The 15,183-nt window shown below is 39.8% G+C and overlaps 1 protein-coding gene across 1 annotated transcript in view; it reads left to right on the top strand.

The window, feature by feature from the left end:
• Positions 1-2,409: 2,409 nt before the first annotated feature.
• The window catches only part of LOC306849639 (nucleolar protein 4-like), a gene marked incomplete at its 3' end in the record, with an annotated part of 47,883 nt that continues 35,109 nt past the window's right edge, over positions 2,410-15,183 (top strand). The window contains exon 1 of the mRNA XM_079384816.1: positions 2,410-2,987. Coding sequence (XP_079240942.1) covers positions 2,646-2,987 — 342 coding nt within the window. The 5' untranslated portion in view covers positions 2,410-2,645. The remainder of the gene's footprint in view (positions 2,988-15,183) is intronic.

Below are 15,183 nucleotides of genomic sequence, written 5' to 3' on the forward strand. Positions count from 1 at the left end.
GTTTGTTAATATCTTTTCAAACTAAAGGAGTAACATCTGGGACAGATATGCAGGGCTGTGCCAATCAAAGAGGATTTAGTGCTGTCAGTCAAACATTTTATTGGAACCGACTAGTCAATACTAGCTGCTGGGCAAAATGAACATGGTATTTAAACAAGGTGCAATACCCCTTTAAGAATCGGAGAACATCAAAGGGACACATTCCTGTCAGCTTCATCCATCGAATCCCAGACCTTTCGACAGAATTCCTGAGCTCAAGGAGGATTTCGAAATGCTGAAGTGATTCCAGACCCAGGGAAACCTTTTAGAACTCTAAACAGGTTCTAGGACTGAAAGAAGATTCTGGAGTGAGGCAATGCAGTCTGGATGGGGCAGATACAGGCGGCCTGTTCTGCTTCTTCAGCTGCTGGAGCTGAGCTGCTGTCATAGCAACAGCAGCCGACATCACCAGCAGTCCCAGCATGGTCCTCGACACAGCCCCGGAGCACTTGCACTACACAGAGAAAGAGAGGATGCTCACATACCAGCACTCACATATGGGGACACGTACTAACACAACGCAACTAATATGTAGACACACATGACCAAACACGAGCACGCTGTCACAGAGCGTATTAGAAATTAACAGGCCAAATACACACACAGAACCTGACATCAGACACTTTAAACGGACTGGACCACACACACACACACACCACATATCACAACATAACAATAAGCTATACCAAGAATGATCTATTAGTATATATGTATACCCACACATATAGGCGTGTATGAAGAGTTTATTTGCAAAAACTGGTAACTCCGTTTTTATTATTTTCATCATGTTTTTATCGTGTTTAATTGTGTTCATTTTTTTGTAGTTATTATTATTTAATCAAAACAACCCAACTGCAGTTTGATTTATATTAATTGCAATGCAGGACAAAAAAACATGATGTTTGAACATTTTTAAATTAGAAAGCTTATTTGCTAATGAAATCTTCATATTTCATATAATTCTGAAAATTATCAACTTGGAAATTAACAGTAACTATTTTCACTATTTAATCATTTTATTGTTATCATAAACATCAATATATAATCTATTCATATTCACAAGTGGGCAGAGTGCTGCTGAGCTAATTACAATGTTACTTGGACAACAGCACTCAATTTACCCAAACACTTAAGAGTTGGACCAACAGAATCCTTCTTCATGCAAGTTAATAAACCATCAAAATAAGGAAACAAATCATTTTAAACTAGTTTACTCAACACATTTTTAAATAGAAAAAAAAATATCATTTGTGAAGGATAGTCAAATTTTCTGTTCTGGTAATTTTTCACTATACAGTCACTGTATTTATAAAGTGCATGATTATAAATGGGGCAAATTAGTGGCTTTTGTTTACTTATGTAAACATTGATATGGCTTGGTTTTATTTGAACCTTTTGTGTATTATTTTAAAATTGTTAAGAGCGGGGTAGCCTCCAACAAAAATGATGACTTAAAACCCATTACTATTGTTGTTTTGTAATCATTGTCATTTTACAAGAGAATAAAAACATCTGAACCATGTTGATGTATATGCGGATTATTTCATTCAATATATTTCAGTATATAGCCTACGCAATAAGAATATTTTCACTTTGTTTATCAATAGAAATATAAAATCATTTTCCCCTTTTGTTTGTATCGGAAATTTGTCTCTTTATTGCGACACCAGATGCTGCTCTGCCTACCCGCTTCGTAACCACTGCATCCACGCGCTGCACCGTCTACTTCCTGAAAAAAAACACTGACATACAAAGAAAACATAGTACTTCGTTACGGCTGCTTTTTATTTCATTGTAAGCCACGGAAGACGTTTATGTCACAGAACTGACAGTAGCGATTAAATCCTGAGGATTCTAAACGAGAAATGTCAATTTGGGACGGTCTCTAGCGTGGTGGCGGCAGCATTGCACGCGCAGGTCCGATTCAAACAGGTGGAAAGAGTGGGACAGTCCTATCGTGTGACGGCGGCTCGTGAAGGCGGTCTGTTTTAACCCGCATAGCATTTTTTGCTTGAAACACTGCTATTAAAATATTTCGAGTCGTTTTTGCTGAAGATTCTCGCGCCCGGATGACATCAACAGGCTTGTGCCACATCCCGTTTTAGAACGCTGTCTCGCGCCGGTCGTTTGAAAAGTGGGCCGTTAAAGTCAGTTACACGCCGAGCTCTTTTACCCCTTCCTGGAGCCAGAAAGGTTGTGTGTGTGTTTTTGTTTTTTACATTTACGGCATCGACCCTTGGGGTTTTTCCCACTTGCTCTGGTCCTCGAGCCGTTTACGCACAGGTGGGAGATACCCGCTTGGTAGGACAGCCCCCTCTCTCAGTTCCTCAGCGGATGATGTGTGCAAGTGACATTTGCTGTTGCGGTTTGGGACAGTAGGCGAGGCGTCTCTGCAAACAGGTGTGCGACTGCCCGAAACAGGCACACATAATACGACTTTTTTCACCTTATTTAGCGGAGGTGGACCTCCAGCACCGGTGTCGAAGCGATCATCCTCGTAGCGGGACAGGGAGAGGAGGGGGAGTCTACTATCGTTTTCAGGCTTTGTAACGTTAGTTGCATTTGATCGTTTCGAAAAGGGGCTCGTGGCTCACAAAGAGGAAGGGATGGCAACTAAGAAACCATGCGCGGATTTAACAAAAAGGAGCCGAAGTCCCGTCGTGCTGGAGGCAGAGATGTTCAGCGAATTTCAGGACTGGTGTCTCCGGACTTACGGAGACTCGGGTAAAACAAAGACCGTGACGCGCCGAAAATACAACAAAATCATGCAGACCCTGCTACAGAACGAGGATTCGGACGCTGTCTATGTCGACAACAGCCACATCAACGCCAAATTCAAATTCTGGGTGAAGTCCAAAGGCTTTCAGGTCGGCAGCAACATCTTGGGCGAGCACAACAAAAAAGAGACATCGGGGAAGCCCGTCCTGTACGTCCCTGTCAAGACTACGGTAAAGTGCTTTTTTTCCAGTTGACTCTATGTGAGTGAGTAGTGTGTGTGTATGTGATTGTGAGACTTTAACTCTCAATATGGTTCGGCTGATGCTGGAGCCCTTTCTCAATATGCTTCGGGACAGCGCTCGTTTGATTCCACCTACGCGCAACCCACATTGCTGTGCGCAACTTTTCAATCTTACACCTCGGGTTGACCGAGCATATTCATCCCTCACCCCAACCGGGCTTACTCTGAGAGCTGGCTGCCATAGCAACGCCGGTCCCTCTTAGCAATAACGACGGTGTAGTAATGGTATCTGACGAATTGGCATGACGTTGTCCTGCTGACGGGATCGGGATGTCACAGAAAATCACAACGTGGCCCGGTTTTTTTTTTCATCCCTGCAAATCATGATCATGTTGATTGAGAGAACGTTATCTTGCTCCCTTCGCTTTATGTCACTGGACGTTTGGAGGCGGGAGCGCGTGTGTGGTGAGCTCGTGTACCCAAATTGTTGGGAATGCTGGGGCGCGCACGGAGAGTTTTCCTAAGGGGCTAACGATATGGTGGACGTTAAAATACAGCTATTTTGCTCTAAGTGAATCAGTATGTTCTGAGAAATGAGTGTTTGGAGGACTTCAGCTGCTCTCGTGGACCACTTGAGGGTCTGCTCCTCCTGTGGGCATCTCAGGCACTGATGCTCGCGCGCTCGCCGATCAATGTGTCATTTAGGGCGACATTAAACGGTGAATAAAAACAGCGTACTTTGATCAAATGTAATGCTCAACTATTTCAACATCGTGCCTTGTACGTTTTTATTCTGAAGAGGGAAAGCAAGCTCTTGCATTGTTCTGTACCGGATGAGGGAGGAGCGGGCGGTTGGCACCCGTTGCTCTGGTAACCTACCTGTTCTGCTCTACAATGATTGCGTTTTTTCACACATCCCAGGACTATGACAGAATCCATCATTAGAAAGACAGCCAAAGCAAGGGCTCATTTAGAATCAGTTTGATGTCCAAGGAATGGACAAAAATTCTGAACTCCGAGGATGCGCGAGGTTTAATTTGTTTGATGCATAAAGGAATTTGGTCACGAAGCTTATTTAAAGACCCAGTCTGGACAGTAATAGTTTTAATAATAGTTAACTGGACAGAAATAGTTATGACTCACGAAATAGTTATCATTACAGTGGGTGTTTATCTTTTTTGTTAATTTAGAATGTAAAATTTAACCAAATTTAATGTAATGTAAAGGCTGAGATATATATGCAAGTGACTGTTTTTTTGAACACTAGGAGGTCCTCGACTACCACTGGTGCATTATGCCGTTCAGGGTGTCATGAACAGACACCATTTTGAGTATTGCCCTCAAGGGGTCCCACCAACAGACCTTTGTCTGCCATCCAGGAGGGACCGACTCCCCTGAGACTGGCACACCTCAGCCTGAGAAAAATAAGCACTCAAATTAGAAACAATGGTGACATAACTGTTTTTTAATGAGCATTTTAATGGCTGTTCATGCTTTTTTTTCACTATTGACATAAAATCCCAGGTGTTTGACTATGCATTTAAAAACGCAACAAGGATCAGTAATCTTGCCAACGAGAGCCACCAAGTGAGCATTTTGTCCAATAAAAGTATCATTTTAAATTCTTTTTTTTTGTGTGTGGAAAATAACCAAAGCTAAATTAGCGTCGATTAATCCTCGTTAGCAGATAATTGCTATGCAACCATTTGACAACTCCTAACAGGCAGCTCCCAGTGTGCTTTTCATTTATAAGACTGTATTAAGATGAAATGAGGCAGAACTCCGAACAAAACTTCTCCCGCCACAGTTAACCCTTCACACAGATGTGTGGGTTAAACTACCCAAAGGACATCCAGTGAGCCTGTGGCAATTACAGATTCTCTATCCATAAATTGCTCCTGTAATGGAATGAATGTGCAAGTCAGATGTGAAACTGAAGTTAATGATTACACATATGTATTACGTGTTGAGAAATACGGCCCTCCCCCCAGCATACACATGCATTTCTCCACCCACCGCTTTCTCTCTCTTTCTCTTTGGACGTGGCTGATCTGAGGTCTGTATACACTGGCATTCACTATCATTATTTAACCTTTCCCTAATGCCTTATTTGTTTTACCCTTCATCAGTCATTCTGTCCTTCTGTGGAGACGCTGTGCATCCTAATACAGCCTCCTGTCACTGCATGACACAGACACATACTCTACATCTCACAAACGAACTGTCAGTCACACAGTTCATATGGAAGTTATGGTTATCTGATCTGTGGCCATATTTACAGTGTGTGTGTGTATGTGTGTGTGTGTGTGTATATATCTGGAAGAGCATAGAAAATCATTGAATGGCCTGTCATTGCTCAATCGTTGTTAAAGCTTTTTAGCATCTGTTGGTAAAATGTAATTTAATGACTATTTTCAGACAGGTTTTTTAAACACTCCCCCCATAGGTTGTGACTAAAAAGATTTCCCTGCCCAACTCATGCCATTGGTTGAGCCTGTTGCTGCATCAAGACTGAAGATTTTATTTTGTAAATCATTTATTAATTAAATTACTTTACTTTTAATAATTGAATTATTAAATAAAAAAAATCATTTTTTAAATAAGGCACAATGTGCTATTAATATTAAGAAATTTTACATATATATGTACAATGTCCATAAAATCCATACAATGTCCATACAATTGCTAAAATATTAATATATATAATAATTTGATAACATGAATACTTCTAAACTACTTATTTTGTGGCCTCAAAATGTAACCAAAATATAGAAAGCAACTGAGGTCACTTCTTTTCATACCCACCCTGCCATGTTCTTAACCAACCAGCATGCCACAAAGTGTCCAAGAACAAGGAAGCGCAACCATTCACACACTAAGAGAACGAGGTGTTCACATCAGCGTTATTATCTCATTAAGGACTGGAACAGTAGGGGATCTTTCCCAACCTGCTCTACGCTAAATAGACAACAAACAAAGAAAGAAGAACAAACAAAACAGAGCAGAATAATAAGAGGAACAGAGGCAACCGGGGACCTTTTTTTGTTTTTTTACAGTAATAGGATACAGAGAAAGTGTGGCATAATATCTATGTGCTTCCACTTAGCACATTTCTAGTCGTTTTAATCATATAAAAGTTAATTGTTTTAAAAACAGCAGGTTGAGAAGAAAGTATTTGACCAAGAACTGGTGTGTTTATTGAGTCGGGTTTGTGTACACTTTTTAACATGTTTAATTCCTGGTTCTACTTTTATTTCCTGATTCTATTTTTGTGTGAGAAGACAGATAGTGTACACTGTCTCTTATCAGTCACTCTCCATCTTTTCTTTTTATCATCAGCAATAAACACAAAATTGACTTCACCCAGGGTGCTCCCTGCCAGCTCCCATCTGAACATTCTCCTCTCCATCTTCCTAGTCTGTTACCCAAGCCCACCCCCCCCCCCCCCCCAAACCCCCCAATGCGAACAGTGTCTTCCTTTTCACCTTTCCCTGGGTGACTGGGCTGCAGGGTGCCATGGTGTGGGTTGGAGCCCCAGTGTAGTGTGGGATTCAGAAGAGTGGCGGTGGGCCTCTCTAATGCAGCAACACTATGGGTGTGCCAAGTTTCAGTGTGTGGGGGTGAGAAGGAGGGGGACTTGATAGAGCAGGGGCACTTTATCCTGTGTGGTTTTAAAAGAGTTACACTGTCATTGTTGAAGAAAGAGAGAGAAAGAGAAACAAAAAGGCCACTAATAGCATATAAGTTGAGCAGCCCGTGCTATTCTGTCAGCGCTGACTGGGCTCACAGTGCACATATCATTCATAAAGCTATTAAATATGTATCTGTTGTGTCACAGGCCCTCTGTAGACTTTGTTTCATGAGAGTGGTGCTCGATTCAGCTGCAGGGCATCACAAGCTTGCTCTGCTCTCTGTCTGTCAAAGTCTTTCTCTATATCGCTTTAATATTCTCTCTCTCCCTCTCTCTTGATCTTTTTCTGCTCTTTCTCTTTGTTGCTGTCTTTCTAGTGAGGGGGAGTAACTTAATTTATCACCTGTTATGTCCTGTGGCTTACACTGGGAGCAAAAACACTCTCACACGCAGTCAAACATGAAATGTCATATTTAGTTGTGACCACAGGTTCACAATTGTTTAAAATTAAGAATTTTTTTCTGTTGCCAAATTTGGGTCAGTCATTCATGGTTTTACTCACCAGTCGTTCATGGTTTTACTCACACGATATCGTCTGTTTATTCTAAGTGCGCGTTCGTCTGCCCCTTTAAATTCTCGAGTTCATTATAGTAGGATTGATTCTGAATGGCTGTCAATGTTTTAATCGTTCATCAGCTGGAAAAAATCCTTCTGAAAGGGATTCCAGCGATATCGTTTCTCTGTGCATTTATCGTTATAGCTGTGGTGTGGACCCTGCTATTCTTTAACATTGAGAACGATTTTTAGAACTATATCTTTATCATTATCTTTATAGTTATCATTCTTGGTGGGAATGGGCCTTTATACTGGCCCTATATCACAAAAATGTATCAATTTTATTTTTAGTAGCATATTTTATACACTATCATTTGAATGTCTAGGGTTAGTAAGAATTTTTCAAAAGAAATTAATACTTCACCAAGAACAGATTCATTTGTTGTTCTTTTGAACTTTCTATTCATAAAAGAATCGTGAAACAATATTAAGCAGCACAACTATTTTCAATATTGACAATAATAAGAGATGGTTCTTGAGCATCAGATCAGCATATTAGAATGATTTCTGAAGGATCATGTGACACTGAAGACTGGAGCAAATTCAGCTTTGCATCACAGGAATAAATGACAATAGAAAATATATGAAAATAGAAAACAGTTGTTTTTAATTAAAATAATATGCACAATATTACTTTTTAAATGTATTTTTGATTAAATAAATGCAGCCTTAAGTGCTGAGAATGAGACTTAAAAATATTAAAACTGACTGAACCCAAACTTTTGAGTGGTATGCTTATTCTCACCAAGTTATTAATGGATAATAATATATTTTTATTTTACATTTACATTACATTTAGCAGACGCTTTTATCCAAAGCGACTTACATTGCATTCAAGTTACAGTTTTTACATTTTATCAGCTCTTGCTTTCCCTGGGAATCGAACCCATGACCTTGGCGTTGCTATAGCGCCATCCTCTACTATTTGAGCAACAGGAAAGCCATATGTTTTTAAATATGCATATGTTTAAGCAATGACTAATCACAATAGTGAGCTTAAAACCTAATACATTATTTAAAATATTTAATATTTTATATTATAGAGATTATAAATTATACTACTAGCTATAATGTCACTCTGTTCAAATGCATATGAAAACAACTGCATAATGTACAAAACATTACTGATTTATGTTCATTCTTGTAATTTTGATAAAATCTCATATGGTCACTACCAACACAGTAATGGCCCATTAACCATTCAGAAAATCTCTCACTCTAGCCAATAGGGGTGGAACGGTACACAGATGTCACGGTTCGGTACGTACAACAGAAAAAAAAAAAATCTACTGTGAAAAACTATCTTTCTTTTCATTTATTTTGAACAGACAGTAGTACAAATTACAATTTACAAAAAGCACAATGTTTTGTTTCCATTGTGAGTGTACAGTGATTAATAAGACAATAAGGATGCTTTCACACTTGGTGCGCTCGCTTGGTTCGAACCCGAGTTTGTTTGCTCCCCCTGGCCCCACTGGACTGCGTTCCTATTATTTTATTTGGTCCGAACTGCGGTTCGCTTGCATCATCAAGCCAGCAGCTGTTTACCCCGTTGCTTAGTAACGACGGCGCAGGAGAAGACGGCAAAATGCATAACATTGCCCCCCCCCCCCCCCCCCCATGATTGTAAAGCGCTTTGGGTGTACAGCTATACACAATAAAGCACTATATAAATGCATCATTCATTCATTCTCTGCACTTTTATATATTTACGTTTTTGAACCGTTCATTTTATTTACAAAGCTTAGTGCATAACGACTAGGGGTGTGCTCAAAATATCGATTCTTAGATACATACCGATATAATAAAAAAACATACAGTATCGACATTCTAGCCCAGGGGTTCTCAAAATCTACATTCAAAGGTCCAAATCTGAATTCTCATCAGTGTCAAAGGTCCGGAACAATTGGTTACTACAAAATGTGTTTTTAATAAACATACATAACATATAACAAATAAACACTCATTTAAAAAAAAGGTTCCCTTTGCATTCAAAATACTTTAATAACAAGTGCAAAAGTGGCAAAACAATTAATTTAAGTGTCAGCAGTAGAAGTCGACCTATAATGTTTTTTCTCTGGCCAATGCCGATATTTAGAAATCAGGGCAGCCTATGGCCGATATATGATGCTGATTTTTTGGGCCGATTTTCTCTTTTTTTCCCTTTATATCAAAAGAGAGTTTGCGTAAATGGTTATTGCAGGGCACAAGATAGTAATAGTATTAGTAGCCTAATTCATAGTAATAATACATGGCTCAAAACTTAAGCACCTTCTCAAAACAGTTCTGAAGAATGCTTTTTTGTTTATGTTTGCTGACAGACACCAGTGTTTCCCGCAGACTAGCAAATGGAAGTTGATTCTCTGCCAGCAGGAGGCGCTGCTGGAGCGTGATATATAGCTGTTTCCCCGGTAACGACTGTAATCAAATAAGCGCTACTTTATCAGCCATTACAGGAAAGACCAAATGAAAATTGACATCAAAGCTTTTCTGAAGAAAACGGACGGTTCTTTTAAAAGATACAGTCATATAAAAACACCCGCGCAGCATTTTATTTTTGAAACGCGCAGTGCTCAGTTTATTCAACGAAGTATAAGCCTTTTGGAAAATCTATTTGTAGCGGTCAGTTTTGATATTGTGACAAGCCGCCACAAATAAATGTATACACTGGGCACTGCTATAAGACAAATTGCCATAATATAAGTGATAGCAAAACAAAACAAAAAAATTCAAATATTAGAGGTGAAATGTCGCCCGATTACGTCAAACGTCATACGCTCACTGGATGTCATGATGACAACAAATGTCATGAAGGAAAAGTTTCAATATCTCACCTGCAATTTCGGACCTTCTCCAAAAGACATAAAAAAATAAGAATAAATAAACAAATGATTTACAAGTTTAACGGGCGTTTATCAAAGTAGGAAATATAATTAGTGTTCTTGAAATATGAAATAGAAGCGGGTCCGGATTGAATTCCCTCCGGATCCGGACCGGAGTCCGGACTTTGAGAAGCACTGTTCTAGCCCTTAGTATCGATACTCCGCCCAGCCATTAGGGGGCAGCGGCGCCCGCGAGTTTCAAAAAACTCATGGAAAATGTTAAAGCAAGATGTAGCATTTAAGTGATTTCATAGTGAAATATGTTATGGTGTCACAAAAAAGAATTATAAGAAGATTTAATAAGAAGTTAAGAATAATAAGAAGAAGATTTTGTGCTTGTGTGAGCTCAGACTGTACCCTTGGAAAGTTAAATGTTGACTTGTGGTAATTTCCAGATTAATACAATTTGTGTACAATTAATCAGAGCACTTAAAGTTGCAAATATTTAAGCAAAATGCACTTTGTTATAATGCACTTTTGTCTTCAATAAATTGAAGAAAAATGCAGAGTTCTGTTTGTTGAGTAAATGTGTTCAGCATTAACTAATTGGCTCTGGCCCATGTATTTTTATTGAATCGTATCGAATCGTGTCACATTGTATCAAATCGTATCGAGACAGCTCTGTATCGAGGTACGTATCGAATCGTGACCTGTGTATCGAGGTATGTATCGTATCGCCAGGTTCTCCAAGGTATACAGCCCTAATAACGACCTTACGTCTGTCTTACGAATATACTGCAAATGCTCTCTAAAGAATGCTGAAAGCGAACAGAAATGAGACACACAGCTTTCTGTTTGCAGCGCGTCAGTCACACTCGCCAGGAAAGTGAGTGAAACACACACAAACACACATTTTTATCAAATAATAAGTCATTAATAGCGGTTCACTTCCGCAATTTGGTGCGATTGCGTTCACATCCGCAGTGAACCGTACCGGAGTTCACTTGAACCGTACCCCAGACCACCCTTTTTAAGCGGACTCGGGTACGGTTCGTGGGTGCGCACCCGAGGTCAGATGACAGCGTTCACATCATCCAAATGAACCGAACTCTGACGTCAATCAAACCCAGGTGCACACCAAACATGCTGGTGTGAAAGCATTAACTTTTATTTTTTAATGCCCCGATCACACCGAACGCGTTTTTTGCAGTGAGAGGCGCCTTTTTTTAATTGTTTTCTGTTGGCAGTGAGCGTTCTGCTCGCTGTTTATGCGCCCCGGGCACCTCGCGTTTTTTCCATTGTCCAATCGAATGAATAGAGAGACGGGCCTTCCGTTGTGGTGACGAAAGTTTACCTCTGCTTAGAAAGTCCGGAGTCTGCAATAATGGATGAGAAACTTGCTATAATGCTTTGATTAGACTGACAGGACAGTTGATTTGGTGGTTGCCTAGCAAACCGCAGCGCACTGCTCTTTTTTAAGGCCGCGTGTCCACCAAAGCGTTTTTTGCCAGCAGAAAACTCCAGGCGCTCTGCTGAAAATGCTCGGCTGTGAGTGCTTGAAACTAAAGCGCAGTGTTTTTTTCTGTTGAGACGCTGTGGTTGCTATGATACGGAATATCCGCTGAAGTAATGGCAGACGCACTGCGAATTAAATGTTTCTCCAAACATTATATTTCATAACAATATTATGATAGTCCGGTAATTCGATCTAGTAAAGAAATAAATACTCGGAGACAAGCAATATTAACTTCTCCATTGTTGTTCAGTCATAGTACAGTCGGTAGTCCCGCCCCGCCTCCACTCTGATTGGTTAGCTGACTGAAAAGTGACTGTGATGAGTGCAGCGTTTTATCCAAAGTTGAACATTCTTCAACTCTCGGCGCCGAGAAAAAAAAACCCTGAACGCTCTGCGCGAAAAAGACGCTCAGCGCTCGGCGTTTTAAAAAAAAACGTGGTGCTCCCATTTAGAACAAATGAAAAAATACGCCAGCCTCGGGAAAAAACGCTTTGATGGACACGCAGTCTAACAGTCACCAAAAAAGGCAGTACAGTGCGCCTCGCATTTTCAGAACTAAAAAACGCGTTCGGTGTGATCGGGGCCAAGTGTTTAAAGTTGATTCTGCTGATATAAGGAAACAGTTGAAGTGATCGCACCGGAGCGCACACACAAAAACACATCAGTTCCAGCATTGCTAACTTGACAGCACAGTTGGTACTTTATCAAAATAAAATACAGTGAACCAAACATCAGCGCGCCCGCCTCTGTGTCACCGTTGGAACGCGACTGAAGTAAAGCCTATAATTTACATAATAAATAATAGTTCAGCATTCAGACACTTTACATCGCAAATATGGAAATATTATGGAATATTTGGATTTGTGCCGAATGAGAGAGGAAGGATACACGAGCACAAATCTCCATTTCGCAAACAGTTGAGTGCGCAAGCCTTTAAAGTATACTTTGTCAGTCTAAGTGAGAGACACATTCAGAATCAGCACATGGTCACTGTCTGGGGGTTTTGTTTTCAAGTGCGCAACTCGAGGCATTTGCTGTTCTTCTGCTGGCGGTTATCAAACAGTGTTGCATTACTTGAGACGCCCCCTTCTGGATTGGGGGGTGAATTGCCTGTATTCGTTGTAAGGCCTCATGCACCAAACCGAGAAGTTCGTACCGTGACGGTTCAGTACGAATACATGTATCATTCCACCCCTACTAGCCATGGTTTATTATTAAGCATTTATTGAAACATTCTTTAAAACACATCCCACAGTCTACTGCATTTGCACCAAATGCTGACAATAACATATATACTACAGGTCACTGTAAGACTTCACACTGCTCTCCTAACACTCACACACTCGTGTTTTCCCTTCATCTATGTCTCTGCTGATTTTCAAAAACTGATGAAGAGTCCAGCGAGAGGGAGACTTTTTAAAGATTTTTCTTATTAAGGGGGCAAAGGAGAAAAAAGGATGCTGCAAGATTTTAAGTGAGGAAAATGATTGCTTTCTGTTGCTATGCCAACGGAAACAGAAATATCCTCATTGGCGTGTATGTGTGTGTGTGTGGCAGAGGGAAGGTTTAGTCAGTGTTCTGCAGTATGGGCCTATGGCAAGACAACCGTGAGCATATTCTGACTCTGAGCTGGGGGAAATCTTCTGGTCAAGCGTTTGAGACTCGCTCATTCCATCATATCTACTGAGGGATGATAGACGTTCTTTAAATGCAGGTCTTTCAGAAAACCTCTGGTGTCTTACATCATATCTGTAACCTATTGTGACTTGTTTGTCGAGAAGAAGAGTGAATTTTAGGACAAGTAGAAATGGAAAGAAAAAAGAAAATTATACATTTAGCTCTGCCAAGATGAAATGTTTGAAGTTAATGATCTTGCACCCATGGTAATACGATAACTAGGTAATAATTTATGCAAAATATGTGTTTTAAGAAAAGCAAGATGGTAGCTACATTACAGATTTGTTGTAAAAATAAGCTGTCACTATCTATATATGCGCTTTTCTCTAATAATTCTTTGCATCAGAGACAGTGAGGGGGAAAAAAGCTTAAGAACTGACACCTTGTTCAATGTAACATTGCGGTCAGCTATTTTCATCATAGTGTGTGCATGTTTGTGTGTGTTTTTAGTGTCTACCCTCCCTTGTTCAGAACTCCAGGTCAGCAGAAGGCTGATCTGTGCTGCGAAACACTCAAGAGACGCTGTTTTCCGGCCTGCAGGGATCAGGAGACACTGTCCTCTGTCCTAAAGGAGTTGCTTCTCCTGGCGACTGATCTCAAAAATACACACACATCCACCCAAATTGCTGTTGACACGTATCCACACTAAAATGCGTGAAGAAGAGACTGACTTAAACTGTAGCAAACCGCTTTTCGATTCCATTATTAGCATATCAGTGAGGAAAAAAATCAGGCAAAAATCTCATTATGATAAGTGATTAATTAGCGAGCATATCTGCTTAGAGCCTTGGAGAAAGAGGGATCTAAACAGACCTTCCCTCAGATCCCCTCCCCACCCCTTCAAACCCAAAGACACTCTCTGCCTCAACAGTGGCCTTTTATCTACCAGTCATTTGCATGAACGCTAACAGTTTTGCATGATGCATTTGCAATAGCAGGCATTTTAAAAGCACACAGAGCGCGCTGTGCTGTCCACATGCAACATACAAGACAGCCACAATGTCCGCTGACACAAAGACTCTTTATTGCATATACTTCATTAGCACTGACCCAAAGTCCTTAAATCAGTTCTTTTCCTTTAAGCTTATCTTGCAAAACTGAATAACTCAAATAAGGAGACTATTATTAAACTTAAAAGTCTAACTAAGGCTGCATTTATTAGATCAAAAATACAGAAATAAAAACTGTAATATTGTAAAATATTATTATGATTTAAAATAACTGTTTTCTATTTTTAATCTAGTTTAAAATTATTTGCTGATTCTGTGTTTAAGAAAAATTTATTATTATTATCAATGTCGAAAACAATGTCGTGCTGCTTAATATTTTTGTGGGAAACATGGCTTTTCAGGATTATTTGAAGATAAAAGTATTTATTAAAACTCCAAAGAACAGTATTTATTTGAAACAGAAATCTTTTGTAACATAAATTTATTTCCTGTTAATTTTGAACAATCTGATGCATACTTGCTGAATAAAATTATTAATAATAAAACAAACTTACTGACCCCAAAAGTTCAAGTGGTATTAAGTTAAAAGTTGCTAAATGAAGTCCATCTTCTGCATTTAAATAAACCAGTGTCACTTTTTTATTTTATTTGACTAAAAGTTTGCATTGTTAGCTGCAAGCTATCATATCAGAGGACAAAAATGTTACTGTCTACATTTACTAAGAACTGTTCTGATAGTGCTACCACACACACACACACACACACACACCGCTTGATTGACCCACTTCAGTCTGTCTCTTAGAAGTGAGAAGCCTCCTACTTGAAATGGATGTTTGATTCAGAAGTAGGTGATCTGATCCAGTATCCTTTTTACCATCTTTTACACTATTGTCTTTTTGAGCTTTTTGGGATTCACAAAAGTAAAATCGGTCCATGTGCGTGAACCCTTGCATCTGAATCTATAGGAATGTAGG

Source organism: Barbus barbus (assembly GCF_936440315.1).
Source record: "Barbus barbus genome assembly, chromosome: 29".
Taxonomy (NCBI): Eukaryota; Metazoa; Chordata; class Actinopteri; order Cypriniformes; family Cyprinidae; genus Barbus; species Barbus barbus.